This window comes from Macrosteles quadrilineatus, unplaced genomic scaffold, assembly GCF_028750875.1.
Source record: "Macrosteles quadrilineatus isolate MER2022 unplaced genomic scaffold, UCM_ALF_1.0 Scaffold_4__1_contigs__length_99947679, whole genome shotgun sequence".
NCBI classification, from domain to species: domain Eukaryota; kingdom Metazoa; phylum Arthropoda; class Insecta; order Hemiptera; family Cicadellidae; genus Macrosteles; species Macrosteles quadrilineatus.
In genome coordinates this window covers 93,330,998-93,356,253 of record NW_026542597.1, presented here as the reverse complement: position 1 = coordinate 93,356,253, position 25,256 = coordinate 93,330,998, and the positions used below count along the sequence as shown (strand labels likewise).

At 34.7% G+C, this 25,256-nt stretch overlaps 1 protein-coding gene across 1 annotated transcript in view; it reads right to left on the bottom strand.

The window, feature by feature from the left end:
* Nucleotides 1-24,737, bottom strand: part of LOC128993433 (monocarboxylate transporter 2-like) — a 534,836-nt gene extending 510,099 nt beyond the window's left edge. The window contains exon 1 of the mRNA XM_054417323.1: nucleotides 24,378-24,737. Within this exon, the coding sequence (XP_054273298.1) occupies nucleotides 24,378-24,711 (334 nt within the window). The 5' untranslated portion in view covers nucleotides 24,712-24,737. The remainder of the gene's footprint in view (nucleotides 1-24,377) is intronic.
* Nucleotides 24,738-25,256: the final 519 nt, after the last annotated feature.

Genomic DNA, 25,256 nt, shown 5'->3' with positions numbered 1-25,256 from the left:
CCCAGACCACTTCCAAACATTGTTGGGTAGTAAGTACTTCATTTTGACAAGGTGGCCATTTCCGGCCGCCATCTTGGATCCGCCATATTGGATGCAAAATTTTTTTTTCAAATGTAAAGGTGGGGTTGTGACCCATTATTTCGAACTACATTTTTACCCTGATTACAATGCCGCAAACCGTTTAAAAAAATCTTGATTCATTCTAAAGTTGTAAGGGCTTTTTAAAACTTTATTTTTAGCCCATTTTAACATTGTGCATTTACAAACTAAGACCATAATCTCAAAATAGTGCTAGATAAAGATAAGTATACACTACCAGTAATTGTCGACCTATTTTCACTTGGTTATGACTGATGTATTTTTTTCGGCCGCCATCTTGGATCCGCCATTTTGAAATGTGATAAATTATTTTAAATATGAAGGGGGCGTTGTGACCCATCATTTCGAACTACTTTTTTAAGCTGAACTTAATTCCATGATCCGTTTTTCATTTTCATTTTTGGATTTTGAAATATTGACATTTTTAACAAAAAAATTTCAATATTTCATAAATAAAACTTGATAACAAAAAATGGGTTGCGGCATTGTCTTCAGCTTAAAAAAGTAGTTCAAAATGATGGGTCACAACACCCCCTTCATATTTAAAATAATTTATCACATTTCAAAATGGCGGATCCAAGATGGCGGCCGAAAAAAATACATCAGTCATAACCAAGTGAAAATAGGTCGACAATTACTGGTAGTGTATACTTATCTTTATCTAGCACTATTTTGAGATTATGGTCTTAGTTTGTAAATGCACAATGTTAAAATGGGCTAAAAATAAAGTTTTAAAAAGCCCTTATAACTTTAGAATGAATCAAGATTTTTTTAAACAGTTTGCGGCATTGTAATCAGGGTAAAAATGTAGTTCGAAATAATGGGTCACAACCCCACCTTTACATTTGAAAAAAAAATTTTGCATCCAATATGGCGGCCGGAAATAACCACCTTGTCAAAATGAAGTACTTACTACCCAACAATGTTTGGAAGTGGTCTGGGATTGATATTTGAAAAAATGTAGAAAAAAGTTGGGGGGGGGGACAATTAAAACTCACCCTGTATATTTATTATAATATAAAGCATGAATATTTTTGTACACTTTGTGACGGATAAAAGATTCAATATAAAAGTGGATTTCTGTCGGAGCTACTAGACATGATAAAAGAGGTAACAAAGGCTTTCCAAGAAGACGAGCTAAAGGAAATTAGGATTCCTGTCTATGTTCAATACCTCAACCCAAGCGAGAGACTTAAGGTTGGTTACGCTTAAAGGGAAATACCGATTGCTACTTCGTAAAAAATATATTTAGGGCCCAATCCCCAATGCAAATATTACTAAGTTTATTAAACACTTTTTTAAATTTACTTTTAGGGACCTTAAGATTTACAATGGTCTATTTAAACCTGGATCTCTCGCTACGTTCATGACTCGAACAGCTGTTTTTATTAACGAGACTGTTTAATAATAACAAAACCTCAAGCTATGTCTCAGCTATGCGTGTTTTATTAGAACGTCGCCCGCTGTGAGTCTGTCACAAGCAGAAGCAGTTTGTCTAGAGTTTATTCACAGATTATGCTTTATATACTGGATTTTATATAAGCTCACTTTTGGTACTTAGGTCATCCAATGGATTTAATGATGTATTTGAGCCATGTCAGTTAAAACAGTTTTTATCAAAACTTTATCATATAATTAATTGTGTATGTTACCAATACCTCTTTCCATAAAAAGTAATCAAATCAGTTAAGTTATCAAACGTTTAACCATCAATAGCAATAGAACTATTTGAAAAGTGTTAGTAAAACTACTTATTTTCACAAGGGGCTTTTTACGAAGGAATTAAAAACAAATTATGACAGAAGAACGCAGTCGTGGCGACAGTTATGCCGCTGCTTATGGCTTTGTTGTCCACCAAAACGGCTTCTGGCACGTTTGGGACCTTAACTTAATACAACCGAGTAATTTTTGCTCATTATAAAATAAAGGGTGTCATAACAACAGTTTTAATCGTTTATGAAATATATATTCCCTTGGTATTACCATTTTTGACTAGATTAATGCCCTACTGCCTCCTTTAATTTATTAAAGGACATTTCCGTCTTTTTGGTCATGACCAATACTTTGAAATAGAATAAGGGGAACAATTTTATTTAGCTGTAATCGGGCTTGTTAATAATTGTATAGACTGTTTAAGAAATATGGTAGGTTTTGAAATATTTTGTGTGTAAACATCCTCGTTTATTTTCAACCAAGGGGAAATGAAAGTTTTAGGTATAATAATGGCTATACCGTCACAAAGATACACGTTTAACCTATTTACCCTTACAATGTATAGCTACTTCTTATAAATCCTCAAGATTTATCAGCTGACCCTCCTCAGTTATGCTTGAGGTTTTATCATAAGTGGGTTGGTTGAATGTAAAAGACAGCTTCACCATTTACATGAAAGACCACAATAAATGTACGCATAACAATACAGCTTTACATTTGATACTTTTAGATGTCGTCACATGGTTATTTTATCTAAGTTCACTACTTAAGTTGTTCTCACTGCGATCCATAAGAACTTTAATATAAATTAAATAAATATCTTAATTTGATATTTTAAATCATGTTTGTTCTATTGGACATCGTATCCCATATTAATATTTTATTGTAATCAAAAGATGTTACCACAAGCTGTTAAATTTGTTGTTTTAGTAGGTATGAACTTATATTCTTGCGAAAATCAGACCAATATACATGCATTATAGTATTGGCTTGATTGTAGTATTGAAAACCACAGATTATTATTCGTATTTTAAACATGTGAAGTCTAATTCAGAACTGTCAACATGTAGCACTTGTTATAATGTAAAATAATATTTCTTTGATGAAAATTTGATATTTAAAAATATATTTCGAAGCAACGATATTATTTGAGTGAAACCTCGATTAACCTATTAACACTGTATGAAAACAAACTTGTTTAAAGTTAAATCCCAAAGGGCCTCCTACAGCCAATGCAATATTTTTCATTACCGCGTAGGTTGAGTTGAAAGCGATTTAGTAAATTTACTTCCATAAACGAGTATCAGGATTTTTAGTATTGGCGTACCAAAATATTTAAAAAATTATTCTTAAGTAAATGAATATGTGAAAATCAATGCTTAGTTAAGAATAAATATATTGTAATTGAATGCCACATCTTTTTGGCACTGGCAGAACACCTTACATGTGTAAGGCCTACAAAATACACAAGTTGATAAATCAAATACACAATTTAAATTATTCGTGGAGTAAAAACGTTCTATGTATGGATGTATAGGTACTGTCACAACAAAGGACTATCGTTTTACTTAACTTACAGACACTAGTTTAACTTTAGACCCCGAATCTCAGAGCCTGAGAATAATCTCATTGCTTAAAACTATTGGAAATTGGCAGGATTTGAACCTCCGAAAATAAGACTAGCAACGTCCTAAAAAAGCAACAAACGACACTTTCACACTCCATAAAAATTAACAATATGTAATATTGATATACAGTAAATGTAAAACACAATGAAATAGTCCAAACGTTAAACAAACCATACGGTTTTCTATTACAGCGCAATAATCTACTTGTGTAATGTTTGTTGTTTAATTAACAGTGTTTACAATTGTAATTATAACCGTCGCAACACACCAGGTGGGAGTTACATTGTATCATTACACTTTAGATGGAACATAATTGCGTTATATAAAGTAGGTACAAAGAGAATAAAATGCTTTGACTTGTACAAAATAACACATGTTACTGTATAATCAATACAATGGTATATTAACATGTGAATGTGAAGTGACAAAATAAAGCAAGTGACTTAAATCAATCGTTTTACCGTTTGCCTTCATTACTATAGATTTTATTCCAATATTTGAGAATCGAATCTATTTTTAGCAAGACGACTAGAACTCTATTGAAAGACAGTTAACAATCGAGCTGGCCGGAAAGTGTCAAAGAAGAATCCAATGTAATATCGTCTTTTGAGTAAATTGCACAATCGTTCATTGACGGAACGAAAGGATTTTATCTAGGCTGTTTCCTATGACATGATGATTAATAAAATGCCGTTAAGTTAAAAAAATATTTTAATTTTGTTGGTAGTTTACACATTTGGCTTCATTTGCTTAGCGAATTTTCCAATAATAGCCCAGTCACTTTAGGTAAGAACCTAGACATGAAAGATGTAAAGCTGATTTTTTGCATGGTGATAGTATATAATAGGAAAGGTGTTTTTTGAAAGTTCCCTGAATTTCCCCCCCTTGCTTCCCCTTAAAACCCCCCCTCCCCCGAAACACCAGGTTGAAAGTGTAGTGTTTTACTAAATCACCTATATCTTTTGATGTAAACGAGCTATCAGCATAATTGTTTTTTCTCTGAACTCCCCGTTAAATTTACTTTAATAAAATAACCTTACACGTAGCATTATCTCTATTGGGTGGGATTTTATATGTGATACAAAATAAATATTATTTTATTTAAAACGTGAAGTTGTAGATTAGGCCAAACGTCGGTTTTGCAGTAGGTAGTACGTCAATGTAACAACACTTTTTACCTGTTTGATGAGCTTTCCAAAAATGTACAACAATATATATTTTAATTTAAATTGTTACCGAATGAAGCCATTTAAATCCATGCTTCAAACAGCCACAAAGCGCATTTAGCGCACCGTTCCAACTTGTCCAGTAATATCTATTCTATATACAGGGTTAGTAAAAAGTGTGGAGACCCCCTGTTAATTTTTTAACGGCCCATACTAAAAAAACTAAACTCGGCACACCTTTATGGTATGTTATGAAGTACTTTTTGGGAATAACCGCCACTTGGTGATCATCCCCAAAATGGGGGATTTTGGGGGAAACTCTAAAATTTCAAATTTTAAGCCCCATTGAGTGACCCCTCATTTTGAAGGTCCTGATAAAAGAAAGCCAACAACGCAAATTAGAGGTATCTACCTCAATCCAGTAAAAAATGGCATCCAATTGAAATTCTCAGAAGTTAAATTTAACTTACAGCTTTTCAAGTCTGGAGACCCCCTGTAAATTTTGTAGCGGCTCACACTAGGTAAACTAAACTCTACACACCTGTTTGGCATGTTATGAAGTACTTTTGAAGCCTAATAGCCACTTGGTTACCAAACCCAAAATGGGGGATTTTGGGGGAAACTCAAAAACTTTAAATGATAAGCCCCATCGAGTGACCCCTCATTTTGAAGATCATAATAAAAGAAAACTAGCAAACTAGAGGTCTCTATCTTAACACAGTAAAATATGGCAGCCAATTTAATATTAAATTGCAAGTTATTTCTGATTTCTAAAGATTTCAATCAGCTTCCATTTTTTACTGGATTGAGATAGAAAAGTTTGCGTTGTTAGTTTTTTTTTGACCAGGACCTTCAAAAAGAGGGGCCACTCAATGGGGCTTAACATTTAAAATGTTGTTTTTAAAGGGTTGTTTGAGTTTCCCCCAAAACCCCCCATTTTGGGGATGTACACCAAGTGGTGGTTATGCCCAAAAAGTACTTCATAACATGCCATAAAGGTGTGCCCAGTTTAGTTTTTCTAGAATGGGCCGTTAAAAAAATAACAGGGTGTCTCCACACTTTTTACTAACCCTGTATTAAAAATATTTGTACAACTAAATCTAGAGTTCTACTGGACCGATTTTATTAATTATTGTGTCGTTGGAAAGCTTAATTCATGTAAATTTGCAAATAATTATGAAAGTTTGTTTTTGTTATGATTTATGGTGAAAAAAAAATGTTTTCCATAAGAAATACATTGAAAACTGTGTTTTCACACGTTTTATTTGGGTGCGACTTTTGGCTACTTATTTTGAGTATTTCCAAAAAGTGCATGGTACCAATTTGTAGGAAATTTTATTCTCTTTCAGAATATCACCTTCCACTCTGGTGGATTTCCTCACCATTTAAAAGTTATTTGCTAAAAGGCTAAGCAACCCCTGAATTTATAGTAATGATAAAATACTGAGTAAGGGATATTTTCGTTAAACTTTGTACAACTAAATCTAGACTTCTACTAGACCGATTTTGTTAATTAATGGGTCATTGGAAAGCCTAATTCATGTAGATTTGCAAATAATTATGAAAGTGTGATTTTATCAAATATTTGTGGTGAAAGTTTCTTTTTTCAAGTTTCTGTTTTTAAGTTTCTATTTGTAGCCAGCTTTTGCCTGCCTTTATTAGGAATTTAAAAAAATGCATGGTAATTATTTGTAGTAAATTGTATTCTCTTTCAGAATATCACATCCACTTTGGTAGATTTTTCCTCCATTTAAAAGTTATTGGTAATAAGCTAAGTGATCTACAAATTTTAAGTGGTGAGAAAATACTAAATTGTTTTTTTTAAACTTTGTACAACTAAATTGATTGTATAAATGATTGTATAAAGCATTGATTGTATAAATTCACTCCCACCCTTCATTGACGAAGGAACTGACGATGATGAGGGAAAAGAAAGTTGATATGTACTGTATTGTTTATGCCTTACTTAAGTGTTTTTTAACTTTAGGCTAATTAAACCTGTTGAGCATATATTTGCCTTTTCTTATAACTACCGATTACTTAATTTTTAATCCTTGTGAGTACTTATTTTCTTACTATTTTTTTAATTCAGTGTTCTTATTTTGCTTTTTAAACATTCACACAGGGTGTGTAAACAATAAATAAATAAAAAGTAACCATTTATTAATATTTACTGAACAATTTGGAATGATGTGCTAAGTGAAGCATGGATTTAAATAGCTTCATTCGGTAACAACTTAAATTAAAATATATATTGTTATACATTTTTGGAAAGCTCATAAAATAGGTAAAAAGTTTTGTTTCAAACACATTGACGTACGACCTACTGCAAAAACCAGGGTTTGACCTAATCTACAATTTTATGTAAAAAAAATAATATTTTTTGTTATATCACAGATATAAACCCACCCAATAAAGATAATGCTACATGTAAGGTTATTTTATTAAAGTAAATTTAACGGGGAGTTCAAAGAAAAAATAATTATGCTGATATCTCGTTTACATCAAAAGATATAGGTGATTTAGTAAAACACTACACTTTCAACCTGGTGTTTCGGGGGAGGGGGGGTTTTAAGGGGAAGCAAGGGGGGGAAATTCAGGGAACTTTCAGAAAACACCCTTCCTATCATACACTATCACCATGCAAAAAATCAGCTTTACATCTTTCATGTCTTTGCTGGCCTTGATTTTTAACTTAAGTTAATTGGCTATAAAGGGAATAAGCTACTACCGTAGGTCACATGGTTAGACCTGGACCCGGGACCGATTTACTTTTTCGTTTTGAGGTCCCCAGAGGCTGAAAGCACCATCCGTTCAAATTTATATATGTGTCCGTTAGCAAGATAACTCGAGCAAAAATCATCCGATTTTGATTAAATTTGGTACAAACGTGTTAACCTACATTTATTCGAACGAGTTCGCGAACCAGCATGATTGGACTATGGGAACAGGGGTTTATGGGGGGTTTTATGTGGGAAAATGGGGGTTTCCCCTTTTTGCACACTGTAAACATTAAATGTTTCAATTTTTTCCAAACCATTTTGTAGAGCTCAAACAAACCAATAATTTAGTATTGAAGCATTGTTGTATGCCTAATGGTTAGTAAATTTAAAAATAACATGTTATTCTTAAGGAGCATAAATAAACTGTTGTAGCTTTCTTGTCTGTGGACATATTTTAATGACATTTTGAAATGTTGTTTACTTCATACTAAGTTATCAATATTTCAATAAAAACCCTCCTTAGTTTATAAATTCACTTAGTTTGTAGGTTTGCTGCGGCAGGGGTATTTTTATACAGCATTTATGGTTAATTTTTTCAATGGTACGCCTTTTAGATTGTAATGGTTCCTCAACGAGAAAAAATGAATCTCTTTATATTTTATATTTGGTTACAATTATTTTTTGTATAATTTAATGAGTATATTATTTTTGTTAATAGCTTGTGTCAAATGTATACTGTATTTTGTTATTGAATAAAGATTTTTGAAATATAATCTGTGTTGTATATATGTACAACTTCTTAACTGAAAACATTATTCATATTTTACTAAGTTCAGGCTTCTTTATTATAAGCGATTACTTATATTGTATGTATGCTTAGTTTTCAACTAAATACGAAAATTAAACCTTTCTAAGACCTTTAAAGAATCATATTAACTCTATGTTTTACTGTGTTTCAACATGGCAGGACAAGAGTAATGCAATGTTACTACCGATGTCTGTCAAGATGATATAAAGAGCTTTAGTTGTCACAGATTTCCCACAGGGACGATGTGTGAGCTTAACAATGTTCTTTGCGTAAACATACAGATTCAGCTGGCTGTTTGTGTAAAGTTTATATACAATTTCAGATAATTTATGACAGGATATAGTGATTTTTTGCATGTATGAGTACATAAATGAAAGTGGAAATTTATCTTTCAACGGCAAAACTATAGAAGGGGCATTTACTTAGAATAACTTACTCAAAATAACCTTATGTGGTACCAGTAAATTTGCCCTACCATTGTTTATTGAGTAATTGTATACTGAGTGTTATTCCAAATACTTTTCAAGTGTTTTGAGGGAAACCTGGGAAGTCTACTTCCAATGAAATGCTAGATTAGTCAAAATAATTGTGACTCGGTACAATGTCCTCATTTCTTGCCCTTAATATTAAGTATTCTAGTGAGCCGTCCTGATGGGTGCGAACAAAAGCCTTAACCATTATATCTAAATATTATTCGGCATATGATACCATTAAAACATAAATTTTATAAACTTCGGGGAATATTTTCGTTGAGCTAAAAAAAATTTTCTAACGTTTAAAAGAGTGCCTATTTTGAAAAGACAATAGAATAAATGTACTGAATTTACCATTAAATGTATATTCAGACTTTTCCCAAAATTTAAAAAAACTAAATCGTTAAAACCGTGACTTTATTCCTCATAGAGTAATAATGTGATATCAGAGGTAACGAATGTAATTGCCCCTTGTACTATTGGTGTCATGATTATTTATAATAACAAAAAATATGATTTGGCCCTAATTCAGATGAATTCACCTAGTAATTTACATCAGGGGCCTATTGCATAAAACTACAAGTACAAGTTTACAAATTTACAGTTTACAGGTCCCTGTAATTACAATTTAACAGTTACAGGTGTTGCTAGAATAATTTGTATACTTGTAAGAACAAGTACAAAAATTGTAAACAGCTGATTACAATTTTACAATAAAATTACACATACGTCATTCGAATTTCCCATATAGGGAATAAGCTATTACCGTAGGTCTTATGGTAAGACCTAGACCCGGGAACGATTTACTTTTTCGATTTGAGGCCAAAAACACCATCCGACCAAATTCATATATATTTGTGTGTGTGTGTGTCCGTTAGCGCGATAACTCGAGCAAAAATTATTTGATTTTGATGAAATTTGATACAAAGGTGTAAACCTACGTTTATTCGTACGAGTTCGCGAACCAGCATGATCGGACCATGGGAACGGGGTTTTATGGGGAAAAATGGTTTTCTAATTTTTGACCCTCAAAACAAAACATTTCCCAATTTCTCTCTATTTTAAAGAGCTAAAAAAAATAGTTTAGTCAATCAAAGTATTTTTGTACGGTTATTGGTAACGGAGAAAATAAAAAAAACTTTAATTTTTTTAATTCACATGTAATTCTTATGGAGAATGTTGTAAGTTGTTGTAGTTTGCTTGTTTATTGATATATTTTGATCAAACTTGGAAAATTAATTTGTTTTATACTAAGCTATTAATATTTTACTGAAAATACACTACTAGTTGCCTTGTAGCAGCAAACCTACGTACTCGTTAAACCTGTTATTTAAATAGATTTAGGCTAATTGAAAATCAATTCATACAAATAGAAATTCACTAGATCGGCAGGGTTATTTATAAATAAAACATACAAGCTCACACTAAAACACTAACACACACACTAAACACACTAACTATAGTTAGTGTTTAGTCTATTAAATTAATGTTAATCAATAGTTAACTAATTTGTTTAGGGATCATAAATGCTATAGTTCTTATTTGACTATGTCATCATCACTTTACTATAACATTATGAAAATATTATAGTTGTTTAGTTTTAAGTTTCAGTTTGAAGGTTGTGGATCAGAAGAATCATCACTATTCCACATCTTTGTCTTAAAAGAATAACTTGTACAATAGCAACAAAGGTTTACAGGCCAAAGAAGCTAGGTAAAAAAATCTTACATTTCTACAGGTAAATGTAAAATTGTAATAATTTTATTGTAAATACAAGTCCACACACCTGTAAAATTGTTAAAAAATTCCTGTAAATTTGGGTTTTTGAGTAGTTGTTACAAGTCTGTAACTTGTAGTTCATGCAACACCTGTAATTACAATTTCTGAAGAATTCTTCAGAAATTTGCCTGTAAACTTGTAAAATTGTAAAATTGTAGTTTTATGCAATAGGCCCCAGGTATTGCCCATTGAATTAATGGCATTACCCAGTCATAGTTTTCAATCTTTCTGACTAAAATCAACTCTTAGACAGCGAAGCGTGGCTTATTGTCTAAGGCTGGCTACATTATAGGCCCTCTAATGGGAGCTGTCATTAGATGCCATTTCTTCAAATGGTAGTTTGTGGTAATGATGATTACTCTCTGATAATTAACTTAAAAACTTATTTGTGAAGTTTTTTATTAGTTATACCCAATACCTACCCAAAGATTAGTATCTATACCTAATAGATGTAATTTTGAAGAAAAGTAAATAATTGAGTTTTATTATTTCGTAATTGTTGAAGTTCATTGCACATTTATTCATATTACATATGATTGTATTCAATATGAGAAACACAGTCGTTTGCTCAAAAAAGGTTACTTAGGATCTTAAAGTGGAAGTACCCTACTTTGCCTATAATAGCACAAACCTTAATTTTATAAAATTTATCAATTTAATAGATATTTTAACTAGAATTTCGAGCCAAGTTTAAAGATTTGTTCTAGTCTCAAGACAATAAAACGTTTGGCCTAGACTACAGAGGAATACTTGCATCGTCTCCAATATAGATTGATATCGATGGATGCCTCTGCATTATTTATAGCAGAGCTGCATTCACGTTGAATCTGCAATTCCTTTCTTTGCCTACGTCAAACGCAGCTGACAATATCCATCATATAAGAACTTGGGGATTATTCCAGTAACCCAATGGCTTACATATTATGTTAAATAATGTATTTTTATAGTTTAAATTAAAGTTTGAATACTTTATGTTTCTTATAACCTGTAAAGTTTATGATTACTTATGTAGCGAGAGACCGCTACCAAGGGACCAATCGGTGCATTTTCTTCAACAACATACTTTATTTGATTCAACAATTTAAAGTCTAATTACTAGAGTTCTCATAAAAATGAGTTGAATGGCTTAACTCAATAGAGCTTAAAAACCATTTTTATGTGTATGAAGTTATATAGTAAACTAAATCAGTTCTTAAAATGTATTTGTTACGCAGAATGGTCTGTTAACAGTTTCATCGATTTTGCCTATGTAGATAATAATTACTGATTCTGCGAATATAAACTCGTTAAGCTTCTGCAATTCCTTAAATATTCTCCAAACTAACATTTGTTTACAGATACAAGTTGAAAATATGATCATGAAATATGTCATCGTATGGTAGTGTATCCTCAGTAAATAATAAATTGAATTGTATTCCACTCAACCATAGCAATTAATTCACACTAGTATACAATAATACATCTAGGAGCCACCTTTAAGCAAAATCATGTTAAAAGAATCATCGATAAATATACCAGGATAAATGTTTTGTATGATACATGCATGAGGAATGAAACACAGTTGATTTTAATTGCCTCTATAAATATTAATAGTCGAATAAAATGATACTTTATTGTGAAATATGGTAATGACCCCACCTGAGAACGTGGAGTTATTGCTCCGTTTCGACCAACCTCAACTCGGAGAGGAAATGGTATTTTCTAAACTTTTCAGCTATATGAAGTACCAACGTTTCATATATCTTTTGTATTTTATTCACGGTTTCTAATTGAAATGTAATATTTAATAGAAATGGTCATCATCCAAAAGGTACAATATAACACGACCCTTGTGATACTTAAAGCGAATTTGATAAAATATTGAGTAAAACACCCCTTGAGAACTAGAAAAATAAAGTATAGGCCTATCAACTGGAATATTCGACATTATATCTATAGAATCGTTAGAAGGTGGGAATACATTTGACTATCCATAGAAGTTAAATATTTTAACTTCTTTCATACTACATAGAAAGTAGTTTTACATTAAAACAGTTTTAGTGGGTTTCGTGAATAGGTAAAAGATCAAGACCACGCTGAGACGTTGCAGTATGTAAATGTGTATTACGATTGTAGGTTTTAATAGTCAAAGGTTTAAGATAGACTTATCTGTATTGTGGTAACCCCCAGGTAGGTTATTTACTACACTTCTTTCTCAAACAGAGTTATGCTTGTAGACTTAACATTTTAATTTGTCAGTTTTAAAGTAACTAGTTTGTGTTACCGCAGTTCGTATTTTTTTTTTCTGGGTCGCCAGAGCAATAATATCTTTATAGTCAAACTTCATTGAAGGAGTGAGTGGAAATCCCTTAGGGTACACACCAACTGGTGTGGTACCAATGGTGTGGTTATGGTTTGACCACTCACTTGCCCATAAAACCCTGCGGTTTGTCATCCTCGAGGTACCTTATCTGTGTACATACAAAAAAAACATATTTTGAACACATAGAAAACAAATTGCTATTTTCATATCTAGCAATGTTACGAACACATGGATTTATAATCATGACATTTTACACATTTTCGTATTTAAAAACTCTGACTAGGATAAAAATGTCAATGAGTATCCTCAATATTTGAAACTGAAAAACACTACTACAGTAAAGAATTTGTATTAATCATCAATATTACCTAGAAAATTTACATCTAGTTCCATAGTGTAGTAAACACATTATAATCCTAAAACCCGTGTTAAGTCACACAAAATATCTATGTATATACAGTGTAGTGTTATCTGTTACCTCACACTACACATTAGATACGATACCAGCCCCAGGGAGCGTTGTTAACAGTGGTGTTCTATATCAGACACCACGGTCTTGTTATAATGTCACACTAGGTGTACGGAATATCCATGTATATACAGTGTAGTGTTATCTGTTACCTCACACTATACATTAGATACGATACCAGCCCCAGGGACCGTTGTTAACGGTGGCGTTCTATATCAGACACCACGGTCTTGTTATAATGTCACACTAGGTGTACGGAATATACATGTATATACAGTGTAGTGTTATCCGTTACATCTACACTACACATTAGATACGATACCAGCCCCAGGGAGCGTTGTTAACGGTGGTGTTCTATATCAGACACCACGGTCTTGTTATAATGCCACACTAGGTGTACGGAATATACATGTATATACAGTGTAGAGTTATCTGTTACCTCTACACTACACATTAGATACGATACCAGCTTGTTATAATGTCACACTAGGTGTACCGAATATCCATGTATATACAGTGTAGTGTTATCCGTTACCTCTGCACTACACATTAGATACGATACCAGCCCCAGGGAGCGTTGTTAACGGTGGCGTTCTATATCAGACACCACGGTCTTGTTATAATGTCACACTAGGTGTACGGAATATACATGTATATACAGTGTAGTGTTATCCGTTACCTCTACACTACACATTAGATACGATACCAGCCCCATGGAGCGTTGTTAACGGTGGTGTTCTATATCAGACACCACGGTCTTGTTATAATGCCACACTAGGTGTACGGAATATACATGTATATACAGTGTAGTGTTATCCGTTACCTCTGCACTACACATTAGATACGATACCAGCTTGTTATAATGTCACACTAGGTGTACCGAATATACATGTATATACAGTGTAGTGTTATCCGTTACCTCTGCACTACACATTAGATACGATACCAGCCCCAGGGAGCGTTGTTAACGGTGGTGTTCTATATCAGACACCACGGTCTTGTTATAATGTCACACTAGGTGTACGGAATATACATGTATATACAGTGTAGTGTTATCCGTTACCTCTGCACTACACATTAGATACGATACCAGCTTGTTATAATGTCACACTAGGTGTACCGAATATACATGTATATACAGTGTAGTGTTATCCGTTACCTCTGCACTACACATTAGATACGATACCAGCCCCAGGGAGCGTTGTTAACGGTGGTGTTCTATATCAGACACCACGGTCTTGTTATAATGTCACACTAGGTGTACCGAATATACATGTATATACAGTGTAGTGTTATCCGTTACCTCTGCACTACACATTAGATACGATACCAGCCCCAGGGAGCGTTGTTAACGGTGGCGTTCTATATCAGACACCACGGTCTTGTTATAATGTCACACTAGGTGTACGGAATATACATGTATGTACAGTGTAGTGTTATCCGTTACCTCTACACTACACATTAGATACGATACCAGCCCCATGGAGCGTTGTTAACGGCGGCGTTCGATATCAGACACCACGGTCTTGTTATAATGTCACACTAGGTGTACGGAATATACATGTATATACGGTGTAGTGTTATCCGTTACCTCTACACTACACATTAGATACGATACCAGCTTGTTATAATGTCACACTAGGTGTACCGAATATACATGTATATACAGTGTAGTGTTATCCGTTACCTCTACACTACACATTAGATACGATACCAGCCCCATGGAGCGTTGTTAACGGTGGTGTTCTATATCAGACACCACGGTCTTGTTATAATGTCACACTAGGTGTACGGAATATACATGTATATACAGTGTAGTGTTATCCGTTACCTCTACACTACACATTAGATACGATACCAGCCCCATGGAGCGTTGTTAACGGTGGTGTTCTATATCAGACACCACGGTCTTGTTATAATGCCAAACTAGGTGTACGGAATATACATGTATATACAGTGTAGTGTTATCCGTTACCTCTGCACTACACATTAGATACGATACCAGCTTGTTATAATGTCACACTAGGTGTACCGAATATACATGTATATACAGTGTAGTGTTATCCGTTACCTCTGCACTACACATTAGATACGATACCAGCCCCAGGGAGCGTTGTTAACGGCGGCGTTCGATATCAGACACCACGGTCTTGTTATAATGTCACACTAGGTGTACGGAATATACATGTATATACAGTGTAGTGTTATCCGTTACCTCTACACTACACATTAGATACGATACCAGCTTGTTATAATGTCACACTAGGTGTACCGAATATACATGTATATACAGTGTAGTGTTATCCGTTACCTCTGCACTACACATTAGATACGATACCAGCCCCAGGGAGCGTTGTTAACGGCGGCGTTCTATATCAGACACCACGGTCTTGTTATAATGTCACACTAGGTGTACGGAATATACATGTATATACAGTGTAGTGTTGTCTGTTACCTCTACACTACACATTAGATACGATACCAGCCCCAGGGAGCGTTGTTAACGGCGGCGTTCTATATCAGACACCACGGTCTTGTTATAATGTCACACTAGGTGTACGGAATATACATGTATATACAGTGTAGTGTTATCCGTTACATCTACACTACACATTAGATACGATACCAGCCCCATGGAGCGTTGTTAACGGTGGCGTTCTATATCAGACACCACGGTCTTGTTATAATGTCACACTAGGTGTACGGAATATACATGTATATACAGTGTAGTGTTGTCTGTTACCTCTACACTACACATTAGATACGATACCAGCCCCAGGGAGCGTTGTTAACGGTGGCGTTCTATATCAGACACCACGGTCTTGTTATAATGTCACACTAGGTGTACGGAATATACATGTATATACAGTGTAGTGTTATCCGTTACCTCTACACTACACATTAGATACGATACCAGCCCCAGGGAGCGTTGTTAACGGTGGCGTTCTATATCAGACACCACGGTCTTGTTATAATGTCACACTAGGTGTACGGAATATACATGTATATACAGTGTAGTGTTATCTGTTACCTCACACTACACATTAGATACGATACCAGCCCCAGGGAGCGTTGTTAACGGCGGCGTTCTATATCAGACACCACGGTCTTGTTATAATGTCACACTAGGTGTACGAAATATACATGTATATACAATGTAGTGTTATCTGTTACATCTACACTACACATTAGATACGATACCAGCCCCATGGAGCGTTGTTAACGGCGGCGTTCTATATCAGACACCACGGTCTTGTTATAATGTCACACTAGGTGTACGAAATACACATGTATATACAGTGTAGTGTTATCTGTTACATCTACACTACACATTAGATACGATACCAGCCCCATGGAGCGTTGTTAACGGTGGCGTTCTATATCAGACACCACGGTCTTGTTATAATGTCACACTAGGTGTACGAAATATACATGTATATACAATGTAGTGTTATCTGTTACATCTACACTACACATTAGATACGATACCAGCCCCATGGAGCGTTGTTAACGGCGGCGTTCTATATCAGACACCACGGTCTTGTTATAATGTCACACTAGGTGTACGAAATATACATGTATATACAATGTAGTGTTATCTGTTACATCTACACTACACATTAGATACGATACCAGCCCCATGGAGCGTTGTTAACGGTGGCGTTCTATATCAGACACCACGGTCTTGTTATAATGTCACACTAGGTGTACGAAATACACATGTATATACAATGTAGTGTTATCTGTTACATCTACACTACACATTAGATACGATACCAGCCCCAGGGAGCGTTGTTAACGGTGGCGTTCTATATCAGACACCACGGTCTTGTTATAATGTCACACTAGGTGTACGGAATATACATGTATATACAGTGTAGTGTTATCTGTTACCTCACACTACACATTAGATACGATACCAGCCCCAGGGAGCGTTGTTAACGGCGGCGTTCTATATCAGACACCACGGTCTTGTTATAATGTCACACTAGGTGTACGAAATATACATGTATATACAGTGTAGTGTTATCTGTTACATCTACACTACACATTAGATACGATACCAGCCCCATGGAGCGTTGTTAACGGCGGCGTTCTATATCAGACACCACGGTCTTGTTATAATGTCACACTAGGTGTACGAAATACACATGTATATACAGTGTAGTGTTATCTGTTACATCTACACTACACATTAGATACGATACCAGCCCCATGGAGCGTTGTTAACGGCGGCGTTCTATATCAGACACCACGGTCTTGTTATAATGTCACACTAGGTGTACGAAATATACATGTATATACAGTGTAGTGTTATCTATTACATCTACACTACACATTAGATACGATACCAGCCCCATGGAGCGTTGTTAACGGTGGCGTTCTATATCAGACACCACGGTCTTGTTATAATGTCACACTAGGTGTACGGAATATACATGTATATACAGTGTAGTGTTATCCGTTACATCTACACTACACATTAGATACGATACCAGCCCCATGGAGCGTTGTTAACGGTGGCGTTCTATATCAGACACCACGGTCTTGTTATAATGTCACACTAGGTGTACGGAATATACATGTATATACAGTGTAGTGTTATCTGTTACATCTACACTACACATTAGATACGATACCAGCCCCATGGAGCGTTGTTAACGGTGGCGTTCTATATCAGACACCCCGGTCTTGTTATAATGTCACACTAGGTGTACGAAATCGTAGTATTTTCTTTATAATCATAAGGGTAGGTATTATCGTAGCACATTTCGTATTTTTACTAGGAAATCTTCACTGTTCCGATTATCTTTTTGTTTGTTGTATGGACATGAATCCTTTATGTATTTTTTGCTTGATATAACTGATGTAGTAGTTAAATAAGGAATAAGATTGAAAAAGTACATTGTAACTCATTAACTAACTAATTTTATAAAGTAAACAATATTCCAAAAATGTACCCTGTTAACTACCTAAATTATTAATAAAATCGTTCCACTCAAAATGTTTTCAAAAAACAAAACTTGGTGACATTTAATAGAAAAGAACGGTAACCTGAAACTGTTACATGTTGAAAGAACAACCGTTTTGCTCCCACATATCTCCCTGGAGCACTGCGCTTCTAACAAGAGTGGTTGAAAGGTCAACATTTACACATAAAACCTACGCTACACTCTAACTGATACACTGTATGATCAAAGGACCTGTTTGAAACTAGAGTCTCTCTGGGAATTGTTAATTGAATGATGTTTTGAACAGTTTTGGCTATGAAAACTGATACCTCTATGATCTAATGTTGTAAAAAAACTAGCAGTCCTAAAAATGGGCCATCCGAATGTGACTAACTAGTTGAAGATAACAAATTTATACGAGGTATCACCCGAAGCACAAATTCATATTTTGTCCATACTTTAACACAAAGATTCGAACTTTCTGTTAGGTAGGATGTTAATCATTTCTGTATTAAATTGAAAAACTTTAATATGGAGCTGTTTACAAAAATTGTTTTCCAGAAATACAGGTTTTAATATGTGAACTTAATTAAATAAAAAACATTACAATACACTGTGAAATTCTGGTGAATTAAAAACATCTAGTGAAATTATGGTGTGGTGCAAGGTGAATTCTGGGAATTGAAAGATAATTTGTTAATCCTGTGGGTATTACATCAATCATCTGTTAAACTAATATGTTTTAAAAGCAATAAATGTTTGTATTCAACAATGAATCTTGTCAAATCCTTCGGAACCAAGATCCTTCTGAACTTCTCTCGACATAATATCAAAACCAGTATTAGTAGTTTATGTGTTATTCAAAATATAAAACCGCAAAATAGAAAACCATTAACCCTAGTCAACTTTGTGGTCCGCCATAGTCATAAATAGCTTTATCTCTTTACCTCTGTGCCACCACAGGTTGGTCATCTAGCTTTATGAGGCTAGTTTGTTATGGTGAAACTTTAATAGAGCTTGAATAATAATTACACTGTATATCTATACAGAGCTAGTGTTTATAGTTTTAAAGTTAAAACTACAAAACTAATAATTTATATAAGGCAAACTAATTAAATAATTACAATTTTAAATCTTGATTATTTATGACCATAACAAGTAATTTTTGCTCCTTTCTTTTAAAGATATTAATTTTCTGTGTAGGCCTTGCTTAAGAATACTAGTTAGTTAACTTTTTGACGAATTGAAGAACAATATTGACTAATTGGCTAAATCTTAAGTCAAGTTCAAGTAAAATAAAGGTTAAGTATTGAATAGCAAAATTGACTTAAAATAACGCTACAAACAGATGATAATATCGGATTTAAAACTTGCCTTTCCAATATTTTCAACAGCCTAGTCATATTAGCAATGAGAGATGACCGACTTCTACCCCCTCCACCCGATTCCTAAATACTTGTTTATAAGAGGTAAACTTACATAGTTTAGGAAAGTTGAAAATATTGACGTCAAATAACCTATTTGGTTCAATTAACTTATAGGGTTCTGCCTATGGGGCTCAATTTACTTATAAAGCTACAAATTATCTTCGTATTGTAATCACTATAATCCTAAGTCCAATAGGTCTGATGAAACAAAAATTAAGAAAAAAATTTAAACATTTTACAACAAAAGCTGCAAAGTAAGCGACTCACAATACAACAAGCATCATCAAGGTTAATTACTACTGCAAACAATTACTCACCATTAGAAACCCTGCAAACATTGTTGTAATCTGTGTAAGCAAAATATCCGACGGTCGTTCATGCTAGTTTATGGTTGTACTAATATTTGTTTAAACTTTTAATAAAATACTCCTAAATGTTTATTATTTACAGTTAAAACTTTAATTTAAATAGGTAACCTAATTAAGTAAATTAGGTTATCCTTTATTTTTAGGTGGTTTAAGTTAAATATACAAAAGAATTCTCTTGGTATAATGGTCCTTAATTTAAAGGGCAAGTTTCATAAGACTTATTTATTTGGTTCTATGTACTATATTGAGTGCTGAATCTGATGTTGAGGTTTCCTTTTCAAATTCCTTTGGTGGCTGATTTTCAAGATTTAAACTATTAGTTTTTAGTTTTTATCCAACAGCTAAAAGTAACAGTTGACTATAAAATTCTAACGACTTTGGAATGGGACATGAGGTACTGAACGCAGCATCAACTGAATCAGTCAAAAATTAACGTAAAACGTCCCCCAATTTTGCTAATTCAGACAACAAATGTATGCGACTATAGTAATTAAAAAAACTAAGGTATTGAGTTAGTGTAAAAGTAATTGTACAGGTATAGAGTAATTAAATCACACAATTTTATATTTTCTAAACTGTACGAGTTAATAAACATGATTTACCCTTTATCATGATTATTTAAAAATTAAAATTGATACATTTTTATTGGGGCAAACATTTCATATTCTTATCCCCTCTTATATCTTGTATTCATCTTCAGTAAAATGTATGTTCACACATATTTGAAAAGTGTGAAAACAGCAGTAATAACTATTATAGAGCTTGGAGGGCAAATTTAATCCGTTCAAGTTCACGAAGCTGTTTTAGAAGGTGAGAAGGCCACGAAGTGATTGATCTTACAGCTATTCATTGTTGAGGCAGGTTTTGCTCGTTCCCGCGAGCTTCTTTTCTTTTCTGTGCTTTGTGGTTTGATTGCGACTTCTTCAACTTGACTTTTGTAACTAAAATTGTTCACGTATAACGGTGAAAAATCACATGTTCATCTATGATATTAGGGTGTTCCAATATTCTCTAGTGACCTTTTAAGATTTCATTTCCCTAGACCAAAGACAAACTAAAATAGCATTAAGTTTCCAAAATTTAAAAGTTATCCGTACAGCCGCCATTTTATTTTAACAAAACCGTTTGTTTTCTGTTGATGGTTTCTTTTGTAATAAATGTATCTTTGATACATCAAATATTAATTTTAAAAAAATATTTCAACGAAATTTGAGGAAAAATTATGTTAAGGCATGATTACAAAAAAATGTTTATCTTCCTTCTGAATACAATTTCAATAGCCTTTCATCGTGTTTAATTTGGATTCATAAACCAATTAGGTATTTTCATATCACGAATAAAACAAAGTGATTTGAACCACAACCATGTAGGTCAATACATAATCATAGATTTATGTTTCATTTAAAACAATGAAGTTAGTTGTAAACGGGAAGTAATTTATATGACATATGGTTTGATAAATGTTTCGATGATACAGTTTGATTTGAATTGTTATTTCCACTTTACATTCATGATGGACTTTATTGGGTTGTTTACCTTCAAATTAGAATTATAAAGTAAGGGTTTAACAATAAATGCTATTTTTTCTATATTTTCTTTCTTATAAATGTAGTGTATTTTTAAGTAATACGTGTAGTCAATTTTGTTTAAACCACGAACTTTTTTTAAGAATATTTTACAGATAAGTAGGTATAAAATAGATACTAGATATTACACCAAATCAGTTCATTGGCAATTTTAACTGTCCAACGGGAAACATGTAAAAATCCAACCATGTATAGAAAGATAAAATCCTGTTTTTATAATACAAACAAAACTCTTAAAACTCTAACATAAAAAGACCGAGGGGAAACTGAAACAAAGAAAAAGGTTTAAAATTGTTCGACTCAAAATAGTAAAAATTACGGTCAGTTGATCCTTTTGAGGATCAAAGTTTCGGAAACATTCCTTCTTTCTCATAACATTCGTTCGTGAATATTTCTTGAATAAACAAATAACATTGATGTAAATATTTTTCTCGGACATTTAATTAATGTCTCTGAGCTGTGCAATATTTTATTATACAAAAGATGAAACAGTTGTTTATTTTCCATATTTAAGCTGTAAACTGGTTTAAAATTAAGAGGATCGTATTTCAATTGATCCTTAGACAGAGTATGTTTCTTTTGATTATTGATCTTTTGTAAAAAAGGAGAATGGGTAGGTACTACAAGGGCTTATGTAAATCCAATAGTATCTCTTATCGAAAGTACTTGTGTTCGGTCAAAGATGTAGTTTTTCTTTATGAATGTCAAAAAAGATGTTAGTGGTTTTCTGAATTATTACCAACCTAAATTTCAAGTGGGGCTGTCAACAGTCAATGGGGCGAAGACACCTTTCAAACTTAGGAATGCAAAAGCTGGAAATAATTTAAAGGAAATGTTAAGCCTTTTAAATGTTTTAATTCTAAATATTCAAAAGTATAATGTAGAATTTTATCTAACAACTTAACCCCACCGAGTTCACCACCCCCACATTATTGTTAAACAAGTCAAAACTGAGAATACAATTAATTATAGTACATGAATCATTAGCAACAGTGCACTACCATTACCAGTACTCATCCCTAGGCACCTATGCCTTTAAGGTAGCACATATGTAAAGAGTGGTATAGCTAATGTATACAGTGACATCCTATGAATTGATTGACTTAACAAACTATGTAGGCTCCCTCTACAGCAGAGTTTCCAACACCAATAAATAGAGACTGGCATCAGCCACCAAGCCACTTTCAAGATAGTAGTGCCCAAGTGTCTATTGAGAGAGTAGGTAATGCAGTGTTTGGCTAACCTGTATCACAGATGGATTTGGTAAACTTCCTCCCTGTAGACTCCAGCACGACACTCTGCCTCATCAACAGAGTTTCAACCCCGAGATATGTAGGCTGAGATGACATCAACCTCCTGAGCCACCTTCAAGTTAGTAGTGCCCAAGTGTCTATTGAGAGAGTAGGTAATGCAGTGTTTGACTAACCTGTATCACAGATGGATTTGGTAAACTTCCTCCCTGTAGGCTCCAGCCCGACACTCTGCCTCCTCAACAGAGTTTCAACCCCAAGATATGTAGGCTGAGAAGACATCAACCTCCTCAGCCACCTTCAAGTTAGTAGTGCCCAAGTGTCTATTGAGAGAGTAGGTAATGCAGTGTTTGACTAACCTGTATCACAGATGGATTTGGTAAACTTCCTCCCTGTAGGCTCCAGCACGACACTCTGCCTCATCAACAGAGTTTCAACCCCGAGATATGTAGGCTGAGAAGATATCAACCTCCTCAGCCACCTTCAAGATAGTAGTGCCCCAGTGTCTATTGAGAGAGTAGGTAATGCAGTGTTTGACTAACCTGTATCACAGATGGATTCGGTAAACTTCTTCTCTGTAGGCTCCAGCCCGACACTCTGCCTCATCAACAGAGTCTCATCCCGAGATATGTAGGCTGAGACGACATCAATCTCCTCAGCCACCTTCAAGATAGTAGTGCCCCAGTGTCTATTGAGAGAGTAGGTAATGCAGTGTTTGACTAACCTGTATCACAGATGGATTCGGTAAACTTCTTCTCTGTAGGCTCCAGCCCGACACTCTGCCTCATCAACAGAGTCTCATCCCGAGATATGTAGGCTGAGACGACATCAATCTCCTCAGCCACCTTCAAGATAGTAGTGAACCAGTGTCTATTGATAGTGTAGGTAATGCAGTGTTTGACTAACCTGTATCACAGATGGATTTGGTAAACTTCCTCCCTGTAGGCTCCAGCACGACACTCTGCCTCATCAACAGAGTTTCAACCAAGAGATATGTAGGCTGAGACGACATCAACCTCCTCAGCCACCTTTAAGATAGTAGTGCCCCAGTGTCTATTGAGAGAGTAGGTAATGCAGTGTTTGACTAACCTATATCACAGATGGATTTGGTAAACTTCCTCCCTGTAGGCTCCAGCACGACACTCTGCCTCATCAACAGAGTTTCAACCAAGAGATATGTAGGCTGAGACGACATCAACCTCCTCAGCCACCTTTAAGATAGTAGTGCCCCAGTGTCTATTGAGAGAGTAGGTAATGCAGTGTTTGACTAACCTATATCACAGATGGATTTGGTAAACTTCCTCCCTGTAGGCTCCAGCACGACACTCTGCCTCATCAACAGAGTTTCAACCAAGAGATATGTAGGCTGAGAAGACATCAACCTCCTCAGCCACCTTCAAGATAGTAGTGACCCAGTGTCTATTGAGAGTGTAGGTAATGCAGTGTTTGACTAACCTGTATCACAGATGGATTTGGTTATCTTCCTCCCTGTAGGCTCCAGCACGAAACTTTGGCTCATCAACTGAGTTATAAACTCCGAGATATGTAGGCTGAGACGACATCAACGTCCTCAGCCACCTTTAGGATCGTAGTGTTTCAGAGTATGTAATAACTTTAGCTAATGTGTCACTAACCTGTATCACTGATAGACTTGGTAAACTTCCTTGCTGTAGGCTCCAGCACGACGCCCCAGGACAGTTGTAGTCCATGTGCCAGAAGGTTTACCAACACAGAGGCAGCCACCACCACCCACCCCCAGTCACCTTCCAAGTAGTAATGCCTGTTCAAGGTCGCCGCCTTCTTAGGGTCCAGACCCGGCACGCTCAGACCACTGTCCGGATGATGCCCGCTGTCCGCGGACTTCACTCCCGGCTTCTCGTTGAAGTTTGCATCAAGTTTGGTTGTGGTTCGTCCATTGTTCTCAATCTGCACGACCACGAGGGGCCACGTGTTACTACGGTTGAGCATTTTTACGTCACAAGCACACGTCAAGAACTATTTTTCACTGGTTGCACGCTTTACCATTCTGGATTCATTCATTAAAGTACCGGTTATCTTATTAAATAACCTTGATTTCAATTTTAAAAACTACGAATGCACTCACTAACCTCTGTCAGCATATTATTTGGTTATCAACATAAAACAAATTACTGATGATTAATGGGCTGGGTAATGTTGGTATAGTCAAACATGTGAGTTCATAATGACCAATTAATTGACTTAAAATATATAACAATTTAAAGCTACACCTATCCAATATAAGGTAACCATATGAGTTCCTAAAACTCACAAAGCTTAGAGTGTCTAACTTTTAACAACGAAGTTTCAACATAAGAAACTCTACTATGACGTCAAGGAAACATTAACAAAAGCTCGAACTTTCAAGACTGTTTTTTGGGCAAAGAAACGCGCTTAGAGGCTTAACTTCAAATTGGAGACTTAGCTTGACAAACAATCGTATTGCGGTTAAGACGCCCATTTAGGCAGCTTGGTGGAACAAATATTCAGGAAGA